The 15,383-nt window shown below is 34.0% G+C and overlaps 2 protein-coding genes across 16 annotated transcripts in view; both read left to right on the plus strand.

Annotated features, from left to right (window-relative positions):
- Positions 1-14,853, plus strand: part of LOC137243327 (EH domain-binding protein 1-like) — a 143,475-nt gene extending 128,622 nt beyond the window's left edge. For 13 of the 15 annotated variants that reach the window (XM_067770976.1, XM_067770990.1, XM_067770987.1 and 10 more), the window contains 3 exons: positions 11,276-12,122; positions 14,413-14,509; positions 14,576-14,853. In XM_067770976.1, the coding sequence (XP_067627077.1) occupies positions 11,276-12,122; positions 14,413-14,509; positions 14,576-14,768 (1,137 nt within the window). In that variant the 3' untranslated portion in view covers positions 14,769-14,853. The remainder of the gene's footprint in view (positions 1-11,275; positions 12,123-14,412; positions 14,510-14,575) is intronic. The other 2 variants (XM_067770993.1, XM_067770986.1) reach the window with 2 other exon arrangements.
- LOC137246244 (uncharacterized) lies at positions 5,658-6,504 on the plus strand. Its single transcript, XM_067777344.1, has 2 exons — positions 5,658-5,865; positions 6,023-6,504. Exons 1-2 carry the CDS (start codon positions 5,815-5,817, stop codon positions 6,299-6,301), a joined length of 330 nt encoding a protein of 109 aa, XP_067633445.1. The 5' UTR covers positions 5,658-5,814; the 3' UTR covers positions 6,302-6,504.
- Positions 14,854-15,383: the final 530 nt, after the last annotated feature.

The raw sequence follows: 15,383 nt of genomic DNA on the forward strand, positions 1-15,383 counted from the left end.
TACTGTTTTTATATCCAGCGTGCTCTGCACACAGAGTATAATAACTTTGATTGGATAACGGTTGGTTGTACAGGTATATAGGAAACGAGATATATACTTCCATATATCAGAATTATCAGTATCGAAAAAAATTTGATTGAGCCATGTCCGTCCGTCCGTCCGTCCGTCCGTTAGCACGATAACTTGAGTAAATATTGATATATATTCATCAAACTTGGTACACTAGCTTATCTGGACCCAGAATAGATTGGTGTTGAAAATGAACGAAATCGGATGATAACCACGCCCACTTTTTATATATATAAAATTTTGGAAAAAAACAAAAAACCTGATAATTTAGTAAATAATACACCTAGAATGTTGAATTTTGACGCGTAGACTGATATTGGGACTCTTGATAAAAATTTGGAAAAACTTTGTAAAATGGGCGTGGTACAGCCCACTTGTGATAAAATCAATTTTACAAATATCATTAATCATAAATCCTAAATCGTTAAACCTATCGTAACAAAGTTCGGCAGAGATGTTGCCTTTACCATAAGGAGTGCTTTGAAGAAAAATTAACGAAATCGGTTAAGGACCACGCCCACTTTTATATAAAAGATTTTTAAAGGGGTCGCGGACGAATAAAATAAGCTATATGTTTGCAAAAAATAGCTTTATATCAATTGTATTTCATTCCCCAAGTGGATTTACAACAGCAAATAGGAAAAGCTTCAAATATAAAAAAATGGGCGTGACATCGCCCGTATTACGACTAAGCAATTTTCTATGTTTCGAGAGCCATAACTCGAAGAAAAATTAATGGATCGTAATAAAATTGGGTACAAAAGTTTTCACTATAGCAGGAAATACTTCTAGAAAAAATGGACGAGATCGGTTAAAGACCACGCCCACTTTTTTATAAAAGATTTTTAAAAGGGTCGTAGACCAAAATAATACGCAATATCTTAACGAAAAATAGCTTTGTATCAATAGAATTTTACTTTCCAAATTGAATTATAACATTGAATTGGAAAACACTAAAATTTTTGAAAATGGGTGTGGCACCGCCCCTTTTATGACTAAGCAATTTTCTATGTTTCGGGAGCCATAACTCGAAGAAAAATTAACATATCGTAGTGAAATTATGTACAGATATTTTCCTTATAGCAGAAAATATTTATAGTAAAAATGGACGGGATCGGTTAAAGACCACAGCAACTTAGATATAAAACAAGTTTGAAATGGTCGGTAGACTAGAATAATAAGCTATAACTTAGCAAAAAATAGTTTTGAATCAACGATATTTCACTTATCAAGTTTTATTGTAAGAGGAAATGGGGAGACATTTTTTTTAAACGGGCGGTGCCGCGTGTTATGTAGAAAAGTATTTATCTGAAACGAAATTTACAATAGAAACTCACGCTGAGTATATAATGTTCGGTTACACTCGAACTTAGACACTTTTACTTGTTATTATAGTTCATTTTATATTTTTTAATAACAAAAATACGTTTTTTTTTAAATTTTGTTTTACCATTTGGCGGTAAGGTATCGTTAAAAACGGCATAGGTTCGCCAAAAATACGACTTGCCAACATGTTGGCCGACGAAAATTAATTTGAATTTTTCCAATTTGTTATTAAATTTTTAACGCCCTACGGGTGTACGAATCACCATTAAAATACACGTGTGCGATATTCAAGTTTATGTTGGGAGGAGATATGTTGGAAGGGCCCTTAGACTTCAAAATCTATGATTTCGCCTTATAGGATGAATTATTATTTTTGCTACACTCATAAATATTGTTTTTGTTCATTATTTTTAAGAGATTGTTGTTTATTTCAAAGTCAGGACACCATTTATTCAGCCGTTTAAGACCACTTAGTGGCATTACTTAGTGGCAGCGCAAAATCGACAAGCTTTAAGAATCATACTGTTTTACATCAAACCAGAAACTTAATGTTGAAGTCACATTTTTCCAATTTTGGAGATAGATATTCTTTCACTGCATTTGTAATCTAATTATGAAGTCGCGACATATATTACGTATCTTTCTTTCAATAAATTCGTCTATATATTTACCTTATTTGTTAATTCTAGACAAAAATTTATTACAATATGAAGTTACAGCGTCGAAACTCTTAAAAGGTGACACCATGCTGTAGCACAAGCTGGAAAGCAAATATACAACCACGGTTGCCACGGCCTCTTTTCATTTGGGACCAAAATTCGTCGGAAGAAAGGCCAAATTTGAAAAAAAAGGACCAAAATTTTATTTCATTTATTGGTATACAAACAATATAATAATCAATAACTTAAAAAGTACAAAACAACACGACGTTACAAACAAACAAAAAGTGCTTCAATTAAAATTGATGATAATTATTGATGATCATAATTAAATACATTTTATCACATATGGGCATATTTTTCAGTCTTACACACATATGTATGTGTATATATTTAAAAACTTAAAGCATATATCGATGGGGGAGCGCACACTTGTGCTCAGTGCCTATTTGACCAAAACTGAGTTAACTGCACTTTCTGAAACTTCAGCATCATGCTTACCTAGTGTGCATTTTTTATTAATAATGGCGGCCCAGAAGCCAGTGGAAATATCTGTTAACTTTTACAGGCAATCGCCTCTAAAAGACGAAATATGCTTTCCTGAAAACCTTGAAATTTGTCACTTATCACAAGTGTGCACTCACCCATCGAGATGTTTATAATATATTCTGGGCTACATCGGAAAAAAAAAACGTATAATAAAAACAGTTTTATATCGTTCATTGTATAACTTTTCTAGGACCAGCCTAAGTCTTTCACCGGCCAAACGTAATGAGGACCTGGGTTTCGCGTACAAAGTTCTTTAGCTAAAATTATGTGGTTGATTGAAATAAACCCCAATTTATTGCGTAATTTGGTTTTAATAAGAGACAACTCAAAAATGTTCGCTCTGTGGCCGCCGAACTATGTGGCAGACTCAGTTAATCATATACAAAACCAAGCAATTCTATAAAACACTTTTCATTCATACCATTTCTATAAAAACTTACTTTTTCCCAAAAAGCTATAGACGTTTTAGCTGGCGTTTATCATGCTTAAAATCACAACTTAATAGCCTTAAAAGCTTCCATTGTGTAACAATGGTATCTTGATCGCACTTTACCAAGTACGAAAAGTTATTTATTAACGGTATTATAGAAGTTTCGGTTTCTGGTAATACCTTGCCGGGAGTAATTGTACATACAACTTGTATATCACATCTAGAAAAATCAAAGCGTTTTTGCGTTTGCTTTAAGAGTTCAATATAAAAATCTAAAATATATTTTTTTTTACCGCTAGTCGTTGTGCATCTGTAAAGTTATCGCTTTCAAGAAATATTTCAGCTTTACTGCCAACAAAAATATTTTTTAATTCAAGGCAGTAAGTTTTATCACTTAAATCAAAACTTTTTAAACATGCTATAGGGGAGTGTAGTAGCTTTACACAAAACGCCAAAAAATTCCTTCGCCGGATATGGATCCGGGATGCTCCGGAAAGCAACATTAAGGTAGTAGCCCGACCATCTCGGGAACGATTTATATGACCACATTAAACCTTAATTTTTTATAAGTGTTGCGTATTGTTATGAAAGTAAAAAAATTCAAAATTTAAATGAAAGTACCAAAATCGTGACGGCTCGCCCAAAAAGGACCAAAATTGAAAAACAGGACCAGCGGACCAAACGGGGTTGGAGCGGACCAAATTTGGTCCCAATGGACCCAAAGTGGCAACCGTGGTTGGTGCTTTAACAGATGATTGCAAGGTGCAAGGCGAGCGGCAGCAGGTGGCGCCACATTCACCTACAGCGCTGGATCCAACTGCGGCCAATGTGAGTACTGTTACCTGAATACATATATGGGGAAATCCGCCAAAATTTGGTTTTTTTGGAGAAAAAAAATTTTTTTTGAAACATGGTTTCACGAAATATCTTTTTTTTTAGGAATATTGAGGGGTAAATTGGAGCTATAGTGCATCGCCGTTACTCGCCTTACATAATGCCTCAAAAAGATATAGTCAAAAGATCCAGCAACATATATATAAATTGAGGTCGCAATGTTAAATATACATTTATTTCAATACTTCTGTACCGATTATATCGAAATTTTAACAAAAAATGGAGATATATGCAGCTGTTAGCTATGTAAAATTTGTTTGATACACGAGACCCGGTTTTGTAGATATCGGTAAAAATACAAAACCGAATAACCGCCAAATATTTTTTACTGCAAAGGTTGCAACACATTTATTTTACCACCTTTCTACCGATTCTTTTGAAACTTTAAAAACGTACAGATATATGAGCGAAGTATGTTTAGATAAAACAGTTTTAATACCCGAGATCCGGTTTTGGAGATATTGATAAGAATATAAACCCGGAACACCTTACATTTTTTATACTTATTTAAACACTTCGTAACCGATTGTGTTGAAATTTTATCAGTATGTACATATCTATGTGGGGTATATTTAGGTAAAATTTTGTTGATACCCGAAACCCGGTTTTACAGATATCGGTAAAAATACGAAACCGGGTAACCGTCAAATATTTCATACCCGTTTGTTAATTTTTGCTCTACACCACAGTGGTATACCATCAATTGACTCATCTTGGAATATTCACGCAAGGAAAGTTATTGATGTTTGTACATGGGGCAAATATGCGAAATTTTCGACAAAAATTGGCACTGTGGTGTAGAGAAAAATTTAACAAACGGGTATGAAGTGATAAAAGTAAATTTGTAGCTGTGCCCACAAAAAAACATGCTCCTGAAAAAAATTCACGCAACCAAGTGCTTCCACTTTTCTGCCTCTACCTTCAAAACTGAAAGGGGCACATCGAATTTGAAGCCGCAGGTATTGTTAGTCCCTGATAGGCTACTATCGTGCATAATCCAAGTTTCAATGCTCAGTTGCCTCAAAAAGTTATAAGCAAAAAACTGTCAATATTGAAAATGACAAAAAAAAGTATCGCTACGTTGATTGATGATAGTTTTGAGTATTGGAGGGGCACATTAATTTTGCTCATACTTTTGGAATATCTCCGTCTCAAAAACAATATTTAGTTTAAATTCCATAGCGTTTCAGCGATGCCTCAAAATTTTATCGAAAAAATTAAAAAAAAAAAAAAATCAAAGGTATCGCTTGAAAAAGTGTAAAAATCGACGTTTTTTACGCTTCGAAGTTCTGCTAAAATTTACTATCAACTTTTTTGATTTTTGAAATCATCAGATCGGAGAGTCAAAAGGTTAAACTTAATGTCCTTGCACTTTTTTCTGGCTTTAAGTGTTTTGCCCGTGTGTAAAACCCGAGTATCCAAAAAAGTAAAAGTTTTTGGGATTTGCCCATATACATATAAAGGAAGTTATTTGCGCTAAGTTCGCCCAATTTTTGCGGGGTTACTTTTTCCACATTCACTAAAAAGTCATAAATTATTTATTACTAACCGAGTTTCAAATATTTCTTAATTTCTTATCAGAAGTTATTATTAGCTTATTTTTTTACTCATACGATTTGTATATATTTCGCTCGTTTTATAAGCTAAGTTAGCGCTAGTTATTTGTAAATAAGTTTCTATATTTAATTTCAATTGATTTTTGTTCATTTGAGCATGTTTTTGACTTTTGCTTACGCTTTTATTTTGGCTTTCATTTCCGGCTTATCGTTTTCGGTTTAACATTCATCGACCCGCTCATATCAACAAAAACAAAAAACAATTTGCATTAAAATAAAATCGCAGCGTATTTTGTCACGTCACAAGAAAATTAGTGAAAAGGCCAAGTTGATGATTGAAAAGCTAAACATTTCCAATGGCGTTGAACGCAACGAGAAGGACGTAAGTAATAAAAAGCGTATAGCGTTATTGCATCGCGGTTGCCGCAAGAATATTGTAGTAGTACTTTGACATTTCATTTATTGCCTGTTTTGATTTTAATCATTGATATTCGATTGATTATGCCACGCGTCTAAGAAATAATTTCAAATATTTACAGGAGGAACGTCAACAGCGTTTGCGCGAGCAAGCACGTCGCTTTATTCTCGAGACGCGTACGAAATCAATAAATGGCGGCAGAGGTAGCGACAGTTTAGATAGTCCGACTACGCCCACCAAGCTGAAACGTATGAACTTCTCACCTGAACGCATCATATCATCTATACACAATGGCATCGACGACTATGGAGTGCCGAGTGTGGGCAAAAATTCCCCAACAAAGGCGCCAATGTCGCCTACAAAAAAATCACACCACCGCGCGATGTTGACGAGTTATTGACAACCACAAAAAGTAATAATAAATTAATAAGTCGTAGTCATAGATTAAGTGAAAGTTTCAACAATGGCACGAACAATAGTGGCACTAATAGTCCGCTGCAGTCCTTTAATGCCGATATGGAGCGCATCTCACCAAAGAATGATAATAGTGTAAGCAAGAATGATTGTCTAGGGGTCGATTGATTACAACTCGATATGAATGACCGCGATCCACATAGTAAAATTTCAAAATTGTTTTAAATTTTTAGGTAAAATTTATTTTCTATGGCCCTTCTGCAATTTAAAATATATTTGTCTGAGTGATAACATTGTACAACAGTCGGTTGGGTATTGAACCATATATTTTTTTTTTGTGGAGATATAAAAATTATTTTCTCGTTTTTCGAAGTTAGTCTCCAAAACATAGATGTTGGCTTTCGAAGTTCGAAGTTGCACCTATCCTAATACACGCATTATTTTTAATAATCATGTTAAAAAATTAAAAAGGAGACTGTGACGGCCTTCTTTCTTTTTATTTGATTTATATACATTTTTTTTTTTCGGTCTGTAACAAATATTACCTGGGCGACCGTGCTTTGCTCGGCAACGTTTCGTTGTGCTGGCAACGTTTCCCGAGTATCTTCATGCGCCGAATTAGTAATTTCAAGCATTTTTTTTAGTTATACACTATGAACGTCTCACAATTTTATTACATTCCAAAAACTTGTAAATTTCACGAATGACAACTATCAGTTAGTTTAATTAAATGTCAACTTACTTCCCTAAGTGCCATCTGTTGGCAAGTAGTTAAATTGCTAGATGTCGTTTCCAAATTGAACATATGCCTCTAGTGTTCAACGGTAGCAAATGACCATGGTGAGATATCTTTTTGCTATGGTGAGAAATCTTTCTAATAGTAATGTGAGAAATTTTAATTATCTATTTCATATTTTCCAAAAATATGATTTAATATATTTTGTTAGAATTTGCCACGGTGCCTTGATATTGCATTTCAATTTTATTAGCGTGTGTGTAATTAAGAAAATTTAGTCGAATCATGTCCAAAATTTTTTTACGAAGATTTTTAACTTTAATGTTCTCCTTTAAAGCTTTAATAGAACATGCGTAAGTAGAGTACTATTTCGTCTAACTATTCCAACCCTAATTGGCAACCCTACTTAAAAATGTCCCTGTTGTAATGCGGAATGAAATACCTTTCGTTTGATACCCATATCGGCATATCTAATGCAATTTGTTTTAATTTCGAATAAGTGGCAACCCTAAATGGCAACCCTACTCAAAAATGTCCCTATTGCAATGCGGAGTAACATACCTTTCGTTTGATACCCATACGGCATACCTAATGCATTTTTTTAATTTCGAACCCTACTCAAAAATGTCCTTGTTGTAATGCGGAATGAAATACCTTTCGTTTGATACCCATATCGGCATATCTGATGCAATTTTTTGTAATTTGGAATAAGTGGCAACCCTAAATGGCAACCCTACTCAAAAATGTCCCTATTGCAATGCGGAGTGATATATCTTTCGTTTGATACCCATATCGGCATATCTAATGCATTTTTTTTAATTTAGAATAAGTGGCAACCCTAAATGGCAACCCTACTCAAAAATGTCCCTATTTCAATGCGGAGTGAAATACCTTTCGTCTGATAACCATATCGGCATATCTCGTGCAATTTTTTTTAATTTCGTAAAGGTGGCAACCTTGTGAAACATTATGAGTGGCAACACCTAGGTAGAAAGTCTTAGAAGGTGATACTTTATCTCTGTGCCAAATTTCATTTAAATCGGTTGAGCCGTTCCCGAGATCGTTCGGCTATACAAACAAACAAGAATTGCTCGTTTAAAGTTATAAGATTATCACAGGTCAAAATGCTGATTTTCGAAAAAAATTAAAAGCGCTAAATTGTACAGGTACACCAAAAAATTTGGCGGATCTGGTAATGCTAAGCGTGTATTCGCATGCCCCATGTGCTGAATCCGCATTCTCTATCATAATTGCGTTAGCGGGTCCAAGTTCGGCCTTAACTTCAAATAATTTTCCGTCGCCAGTGAATGTTTTTTCGAACCGCGACAAGTTAGGTCAATTCTGATGGAAGATTCTGATTCGACACATCAAAATTCGAATCGTAACTTGTTAGTATAGTTCTGGAAGCGGACTCTGATTCAGTGTATCAAAATGCTTTGGTATAAATGTGTCATAATACCAGATCGCCAACGTTTGTTTATATACGGATTGACCCTTATAATAACTTTTATATAACAACATGTAAGGACGGGACTGTCTTCGGCTGTACCGAAGACTTCATACCTTTCATGAATGGGGCTGAACAATAATCTTATCCCGTTTGTAATCTCCAAATAATCGGATGTATAAGATAAGAAATATATAGTGAACAGATCTGCATACCTTAACGATTTTTAAGATAAATATAAAATAAAAAACAGGTAGGTACTTTGTGTGAGGATGCAAAGTCTCTGGTTTTTTGTGGTCTGCGTGTAAAATCTATGACTACGAATCACGTATTTCAACAATATATGACGTAAACGTAACTATTTGATGAAATTTGATGAATTTTGAAGCCTCTAGCCGTAAAAAAGGGGCAAAAATGACAGTTTATATGGGGTAAATAATATATATACCACCGATCTCTATGGTTTTTTTAGACAAGAATATATGCTATATACGTAAACATTTGGTGAAATTTGAAGCTTCTAGCTATTAAAATGGGGCAGAAATTGCGCAAAGTTTGTTATCTGTTGTATGAGATATATACTATATATACCACCGATCTCAATGATTTTTTCAGACAACAATATATGCTATATACGTAAGTATTTGGTGAAATTTGAAGCTTCTAGTTGTTAAAATGGGACAGAAATTGTGCGAAGTTTCTTATCTGAACAATCGGTTGTATGAGCTATATACTATATATACCGCCGATCTCTATGATTTTTTCAGACAACAATATATGCTATATACGTAAGCATTTGGTGAAATTTGAAGCTTCTAGCTGTTAAAATGGGGCAGAAATTGCGCAAAGTTTGTTATCTGTTGTATGAGATATATACTATATATACCACCGATCTCAATGATTTTTTCAGACAACAATATATGCTATATACGTAAGTATTTGGTGAAATTTGAAGCTTCTAGTTGTTAAAATGGGACAGAAATTGTGCGAAGTTTCTTATCTGAACAATCGGTTGTATGAGCTATATACTATATATACCGCCGATCTCTATGATTTTTTCAGACAACAATATATGCTATATACGTAAGTATTTGGTGAAATTTGAAGCTTCTAGTTGTTAAAATGGGACAGAAATTGTGCGAAGTTTCTTATCTGAACAATCGGTTGTATGAGCTATATACTATATATACCGCCGATCTCTATGATTTTTTCAGACAACAATATATGCTATATACGTAAACATTTGGTGAAATTTGAAGCTTCTAGCTGTTAAAATGGGGCAGAAATTGCGCAAAGTTTGTTATCTGTTGTATGAGATATATACTATATATACCACCGATCTCAATGATTTTTTCAGACAACAATATATGCTATATACGTAAGTATTTGGTGAAATTTGAAGCTTCTAGTTGTTAAAATGGGACAGAAATTGTGCGAAGTTTCTTATCTGAACAATCGGTTGTATGAGCTATATACTATATATACCGCCGATCTCTATGATTTTTTCAGACAACAATATATGCTATATACGTAAGTATTTGGTGAAATTTGAAGCTTCTAGTTGTTAAAATGGGACAGAAATTGTGCGAAGTTTCTTATCTGAACAATCGGTTGTATGAGCTATATACTATATATACCGCCGATCTCTATGATTTTTTCAGACAACAATATATGCTATATACGTAAGCATTTGGTGAAATTTGAAGCTTCTAGCTGTTAAAATGGGGCTAAAATTGCGAAAAAATATATATAGACTATATACCACCATATATATACTATATATACCACCGATCTTTATGATTTTTTCAGACAACAATATATGCTATATGCGTAAGCATTTATTGAAGTTTGAAGCCTCTAGCTCTTAAAATAGGGCAGTAATTACGAAAAGTTTCTTATCTGAACAATCGGTTGTATGAGATATATAATATATATACAACCGATCTCTATGATTTTTTTCAGACAACAATATATGCTATATACGTAAGCATTAGGTGAAATTTAAAGCCTCTAGCTCTTAAATAGGGCTGTAATTACGAAAAGTTTCTTATCTGAACAATCGGTTGTGGGGGATGTATACTATATATATGACCGATCTCACCAATTTTTTCAGACAACAGTATGTGCAATATACGAAAGTATATGGTGAAGTTTGAAGCTTCAATCTGTTAAATTGAGGAAGATATGACAAAAATCCTCTTTTCCTGAAAAATCGGTTTTATGGAGGATATATGCTATAGTGGTCCTATCAGGCCGGTTCCGACAAATGTCTAATCGGACGCCCAAATACATCCGCTCACCAAATTTAATCAGGATATCTCAAAAATTGAGGGACTACTTTGCATACAAACAGACAGACGGACGTGGCTAAATCAACTCAGCTCTTCATCCTGATTATTTCGGTATACTTAATGGTGGGTCTATCTATTTTCCTTTAAGGACTTACAATTTTGGGTTTCGTGACGAAATTAATATACCATTTCATTTTCATGAAAGGTATAAAAACAAAAAACTATAATTACAATTGAACTTTAATAAAGTAAAAAATAAAATATCTTAACAAGGTTCAATTTCAAACTTCGAAGGCCTTTATCTAGGTTTGGAGGCTAACTTGGAAAAACGGCCCCACAATAAAAATTAGACAAAATATTTGCGAATTTAAAAACGGACATCATCAGACAGAGTCTAAATTATTGCACCCCGAAAAATGCTGTTGCATAGTGATACTTATTACAAACATTTTCTGTAAACTAGTAATCCTTTTTTTCTCTCCTTAGCAGGGCGATAAACTATCCTACATTGAATCGGAGCTAGAAGCGCTGGAACGCGAACAGGAGGCCATCGATCAAAAGGCTAGCAGTTTGGAGAAGAAATTACGCGCCGTCATGGGTGGCAATCCAAGTAATAATCGTAGACAGCGTAATCCTTTCCTTAGAATGTTACGCAATAGTATTGGTGGTGGTGATAGTATACGTATTAAATTGCTCGATATCGATAGCGATGGCCAGTTTTCAATGCCACCTTCGGGTGACGATACTTCGCCATGCACATCATCAGGCTCTGTAACACCTTCGCCATTGTCTGATGATGAGCAGGCAGCAGTACGTGCAAACGACAATGTGCAATCGACGCTGACGGCAGCCGCTACTGCCGTTGATGAGCGTGTAATACGTCGCAAGCATGGGAGACTACGTCAAAATCGTCAACGCATGCAAGCGACTGAAAACGCAAGTCAACAGCCGAAGCGCCGAGCACACAACCGTCCACGTTCACAATCTTGTATTGTAGATGCGAATGAAAATCAGAAAATTCATGCGCATCACCAACAGCAACAACAGCAAAATAGTTTTATAAGTAGTAGAAATTTTACAAACGCCTTTGCGCCGTTCAATTTTATGTTCTCCTCCTCCTCAAATACGAATACAACAACAACCGCAGCATCCTCAATTCATTCCTCCTGTGATAATGTGCCAAAGGTGCACGTGCAATTGTCATGTAAAGACGAATGTGAAAATAAGACGCGGCTTATGCGTTGCCAAACCGAAGAACCGCCTGGCAGTCGTAGTCGTCGACGTAGTCGTTGTCAATGCCATAGCAATCGTGGTGGTGTCAGCGACGTTGCGGGTAAACATTACAACTTCTTTCATAACTTCAATCAATTGAATGAATGTAGTTACAATTAATTTCTGCAACTCTTACATAACTACTACAACTACTTTTGCAAGAGTGTAGCCTATTTTGCGGCAAAATTCTTAAAAAAAAAACACCAACAACAAAAAACGCCGCACAACAACATAATTGCAAAAATATGCAGCGAAAACGCATGCGCGCAACGCTTTTCACTCGCTTACCGCAAATTTATCTATGTACTTTTCAACGCCGTGGTTTATTTATTTTTTTCATTGAAAATTTGTTGCATTGTAGTTTTCGCCCTTTGGAAGCTTACCGTTAAACTTCAAACCTTCACCACTCATAGCTCTTTGATTTCATTAAAATACGCTTAGCTTTTACGGTTAAATAAGCGCTTGTATGCTGTAAAAAAGGAGGTCTTCTCTGCTGTTGTTACTCACCATTATTGTTGTTGCTCCTGCGTATTTAAACTATAATTAATAACTTCACTAATCGATTATATTACATTCTTGTAAAGTTCGCATTCATCGTAATATTTGTTTGTTCTAATTGCTGCCCATATGTTAACAAATACATTGTCTAGTTTATAACTGTAACTGTATAAAATTAAATATGTTAATAGCTTAGCAATATTGTTGATATGCTTGACAATACAGGCATCCTACTAAGTGCTAAATAGATAAATAATTAATTTAAAAAAGAAATCGCATTGGTAAATAAATTTATGCTTTGTACAAATTAGGAAATGATAATCCATATTCGTAATGCTGTACTCACCATATACTAAACTCATCACACATACTCATATACCCAATTTTATAAATATAAATTTATAGCCCATCTAGAATAGGCATGTTTTAACCATTTCTCATTTTAAACGTCAAATTACACAGCTACGCAAAAAAATTTACGGATAAGGTAATGCGGCACATGTGTATGAATATACTGTAATGTCGATATCTCTCTCTTAGAAATCTCATTTGAGAAAGATAGCAATCATTGTGGATAAGGCAAGTGTGATAACTTCTGCATAGACGTCAAAATTACAAATAGAATGGATCACCTGATTTTCAAAGTGACTATTTTGCTCTCAACCTGTATCTCTTTCTATCACCCGCTGAATATAGGCGACCGTATGCGCCGCCATATTGAACATCCTGTCAAAACGCTGCCAAAACGCCAAAAAGTAGCCATCTTGAATATCCTGTCGGACAATTAACGGATAAGATATCACACTTGTTTTATCCACAATGATAGCAATCTATGTTCTAAAAGCTTTTAAAAACTCACAAAAGTTTTGAAAATTAAAAAAAAACTATTTTTTATTTTAAATCATAAAACTCAAAGTGCAGTTTTCGCGCTCATTGGGTTTTAGTTACAAAGTGTGATATATTCACCCGCTTAAAAATCGACTTGAATTTATAGTATTTTTTTTAAAATGGCAAACCATTTTACTCATATTAAAAATAGTAAGGAAAAAGTTTCGTATATTGGAATAAATTTGGCTCTTCCAAACTTTGTTGAAAAACTTAGAAATTGGTTTGAAACATTGCAAGGAGACAATTCCGTATATTGATTCAAAATTTGATTTTTTTTAAGATAAATATTAGATTTTTTCTTTAAACATTTTCGAAACTTTTATGAAGACTAAAAAATTGTTTTGAAACTTTCTCGAAATTTTGTTTGGAAAATGTTCAATACTTTTTGAGCTCTTACAAGATTTTAGCAAAACTTAGAACGTAGATTTATCCTGCATTGAAATAAGATTTATCAGGAAAATATTGAAACTAACGAAATTACGCAAATGGTTAAAACATGCCACTTCTGTGTGGGCTGTAAATGTAAGTACATGCAAAGGGGTATACTTTTTGTTTTAAAATGTAAAAGCTCAACACTTTTGACTTATCTTGTTTTGTTGATTTTCCGACAGGGTGGATAAATGATGTATATTGGAACGATTTTCCGTCATCCCTTGTCAAATTTGGTTTTGAGACAAACCGGTTTCGGCGTTGTGCCATCATCTGTGTCGATTTTCGTTCTCGAAACGGAAGATGGTTCCAATATACATTACGCAACACTTTTACTTAACTGAATTAATTTCGTTAAATACTTAATCTGATTTCCAAATGTTAATTTCCCAAAATTTTTTTAATCATGCTTATTTAATTGTAATTAATTAAAAAAAAAAAACATAAAAAACTGTATCCGCTATTTCATCGTTCAACTATTTACTAAATTGCTCATTTGTTACCTTTATTAGTCATATAAAATACTCATCGCATAGAAACCGATGAGACGGAGGAACAATTGCTGTCGCAGTGGTTTACGCTTGTCAACAAAAAGAACGCGCTTTTGCGCCGTCAAATGCAACTCAATATACTGTACGTAATTTTTATTTATTGTAATATTTAAATCGTAAAAATTAAGTATTGATTTTTTTGTTTTAGTGAGCAAGAAAGCGATATGGAGCGTAAATATACGCTTTTGAATCAGGAATTGCGCGCGGCACAATCCGTTGAGGATTGGCGCAAAACAGAAGCACAACGTGAAAAGGAACGACTGCTGCTCGAAGAACTGGTGGCTATTGTTGATAAACGTGATCAATTGGTGCAACATTTACATAGTCAAGAAATTGCATAAGTTTGGCATAATTTTAATTTTGATTTTCGAAGATCGAAATTGGAACCCTCCTAATAAATTTGTTTTCTTTATTATATATGAAAAATCTGTTAAAAAATATTTTGAAGAGTTTGGTCCATAAACAAAAAGTTAATTCGCTTTTTTCGAAGTAAGCCTGCAAAAACTAAACTTTGGCTTTCGAAGTTCGAAATATGAAAAATTAGTAAACCAATATTTTTGTAGAGCTTGATCCGTAAGGAAAAAAAAAAACAAACATAGGTTTTATTTTTCGAAATTCGAAATCCGATCTTTCCTAATATATTTCATCAATTGTATAGGCAAAGTCAGTTGATGATTTTTGTGAAGATTAATCAAAAAGCAAAAAAGTAATTTCCCGTTTTTCGAAATTTGCCGTCAAAACATAGATTATATCTTTCGAAGTTGGAAACTGAACCCTTTCTTATATATTTTATTTATTTCTTGCTTATGAAAACTGAGTCAACAATTATTTTTGTAGAGGTTGACCTATAAGTAAATGAGTAATTTCCCGTTTTTCGAATTTAGCCTCAAAAACATAGTTTTGTGTTTCGAAGTTCAAAATTGCAGCAACAGGTCGATCTTCGAAACAATTAGAAG

Source organism: Eurosta solidaginis, chromosome 3 (genome assembly GCF_040869045.1).
Source record: "Eurosta solidaginis isolate ZX-2024a chromosome 3, ASM4086904v1, whole genome shotgun sequence".
NCBI lineage: Eukaryota > Metazoa > Arthropoda > Insecta > Diptera > Tephritidae > Eurosta > Eurosta solidaginis.